The sequence below is a fragment of the Merops nubicus genome, unplaced genomic scaffold (genome assembly GCF_000691845.1).
Source record: "Merops nubicus isolate BGI_N331 unplaced genomic scaffold, ASM69184v1 scaffold34389, whole genome shotgun sequence".
In the NCBI taxonomy this organism is placed as follows: Eukaryota; Metazoa; Chordata; class Aves; order Coraciiformes; family Meropidae; genus Merops; species Merops nubicus.
In genome coordinates, this window is record NW_008633589.1 from 473 (window position 1) to 2,576 (window position 2,104).

The following is a 2,104-nucleotide window of genomic DNA, read 5'->3' on the forward strand; positions in this document are numbered from 1 at the left end:
CAGGGGACATGCTGGATGACAGGTTCCCACCACTGCCAGGAGGACATCTCAGGTGCCACATGTCCCCTGCTGCCACCACCCTTCCAGGGGACATCCTGGGAGCACGTGGCCCTGCTGCCGCCATGGGGGTCCCGGCACACTCACAGCGAAGAGGCTGGTGCGGCGCTTGGCCCCGCGGTGCAGGGAGCTGGGGGTGCCCAAGGGGGCCGGGGTCTCACTCCGCAGCTCCCGGTGGCTGACGTTGGGGGTGGATGGCAGCGAGGATGAGTAGTCACTGGTGTGGCCACCGTTGCTGGCCTGGACAGGACATGGGGTCAGCCCCAGCACTGGCGCCCCATGGCCAGCTGGAGGGGGCAGTGCCAGCTGAGCTGGGGGTACCTGGCCAGGGTGAATGCCCCCAATGGGGGTGGATGCAGCTGAGTGGCTGGGTGTGCTGGGCAAGGACTTGCAGGACGCCATGAGCTGCTGCTGCTTCTTCAGTGCTACCACCTTCTGGACAACTGTGCAAAGGGCCCCGTGTCAGGCTGCCTATGCTGCTGAGACCCCCCAGTGACCCAGCCATGGGCTCCATCCTACCTGGCTGTGGTTCCCATCCCACATCAGCCACTGGCCACTGTCCCCATCCCATCTGGACGCGGTCTCCATCTCACCCGGGCCACTGGCCATAGTTCCCATCCCACACAGCCACAGGTTCTGTGTCACGCTGGACACAATTCCCCTCCCGCTCAACCATGATCACCATCCCACGCTGACCACGGTCCCTGTCCTACCTGGTCACCCTCCCACCCCTGCCACTGGCCAAGGTCTGCATCCCACGACCAGCATGCACCACCCCCAGCTCCACCGGTCCAGCTCGTGGAGCCGAGTGTGCCGGGACACGCACCCTCCGTGAAGACCCGGTCCACGTTGAGGCCATACGTGGCACAGGTCTCGTAGTAGAGGCACCGCTTCATGTCCCCGCAGAGCGCCTGGGCCCGGGCGTCCTCAATCACCCGGGGGTTGGAAGAACTGATCTTGTCTGGGAGGAGCAGGGAAGTAAGGTGGGCATCGTCTTCTCCCTGCCCCCGTCCCCATGGGGCGGGTCCCATGCCCCCAGCTCACCCTGGGTGCCCACCAGCGCCAGGGCCACCTCGCTGGTGCACCGGTAGCTGCTGAACAGCGTGTGCAGCTGCATCACCTCCTCGAAGCTGCTCTCGTTCTCCAGGCTGAAGACGAAGATGACGGCATCTGCCCAGCTGGCAAACTGGGGGGGGGAACGCAGACAGCAGTCAGGGCTCAGAACTGGCCAGCGTGGCCCCCCGTGGCCAGCAGCCCCCACGTACCTTGGCGTCCGGGGCGCCGCCTTCCTCCCGGATGAGCAGGAGGTGGCTTTGGCCATCGACCATCACCTCACGCTTGAACTGACCACCTGGAGCCAGAGGGAGGAGAGCAGAGAGACCTGTGGCTGTGCCTGACCCCGTGGCCTTGAACGTCCCACGGCCACGCCCAGCACCATGACCTTACCCATACCCATACCCATGGTCTCGACTGTCCCCGTGACTTTGTCCACTTGTGTGGCCACGCCAAGCACCACGGCCTTACACATCTCCGAGGCCATTCCCATGGCCACACCCACCCCCTTGGCTTGACTCGTCCCGTGGCCGTGCCTAACCCTATGGCTTTGTCCACCCTGCAGCCATGCCCATCCCCATGGCCTTGTCCACCCTCGTGACCTTGTCTATCCCCACGGCCATGCCCAGCACCACAGCCTTGTCCATCCCATGGCCACACTCAGGCCCGTGGCCATGCCTAGCTCCACGTCCACGTCCATCCCCATGGCCACTCACTCTCAGTGGGCTCCAGACCCACGTAGGAGCCGGTGAGGAAGCGGTGGACGAGTGCTGACTTCCCACTCTTGCTGCTGCCCAGGACTCCCTGGGGAGAGGGCAGAGGTGGCATAAGGGTGGCCAAGGACGGGAGGACGCACAGCAGGGACACGGGGACACGGTACCCACCAGGCGGATCTCGGGGACGGAGCGGCCCAGGGTCCATTCCTGGCTGTTCACCAAGGCCTCTGTGGGGAGGAGAGGGGTCGAGGTGGTGCCCGGGCACCCCCAGCACCTCA

At 65.4% G+C, this 2,104-nt stretch overlaps 1 protein-coding gene across 1 annotated transcript in view; it reads right to left on the minus strand.

Moving 5' to 3' along the window:
- Window positions 1-2,053, minus strand: part of LOC103780620 (arf-GAP with GTPase, ANK repeat and PH domain-containing protein 2-like) — a gene marked incomplete at both ends in the record, with an annotated part of 2,505 nt that extends 452 nt beyond the window's left edge. The window contains 7 exons of the mRNA XM_008948309.1: window positions 145-297; window positions 379-500; window positions 884-1,018; window positions 1,102-1,243; window positions 1,323-1,408; window positions 1,827-1,914; window positions 1,995-2,053. Of these exons, the coding sequence (XP_008946557.1) occupies window positions 145-297; window positions 379-500; window positions 884-1,018; window positions 1,102-1,243; window positions 1,323-1,408; window positions 1,827-1,914; window positions 1,995-2,053 (785 nt within the window). The remainder of the gene's footprint in view (window positions 1-144; window positions 298-378; window positions 501-883; window positions 1,019-1,101; window positions 1,244-1,322; window positions 1,409-1,826; window positions 1,915-1,994) is intronic.
- Window positions 2,054-2,104: the final 51 nt, after the last annotated feature.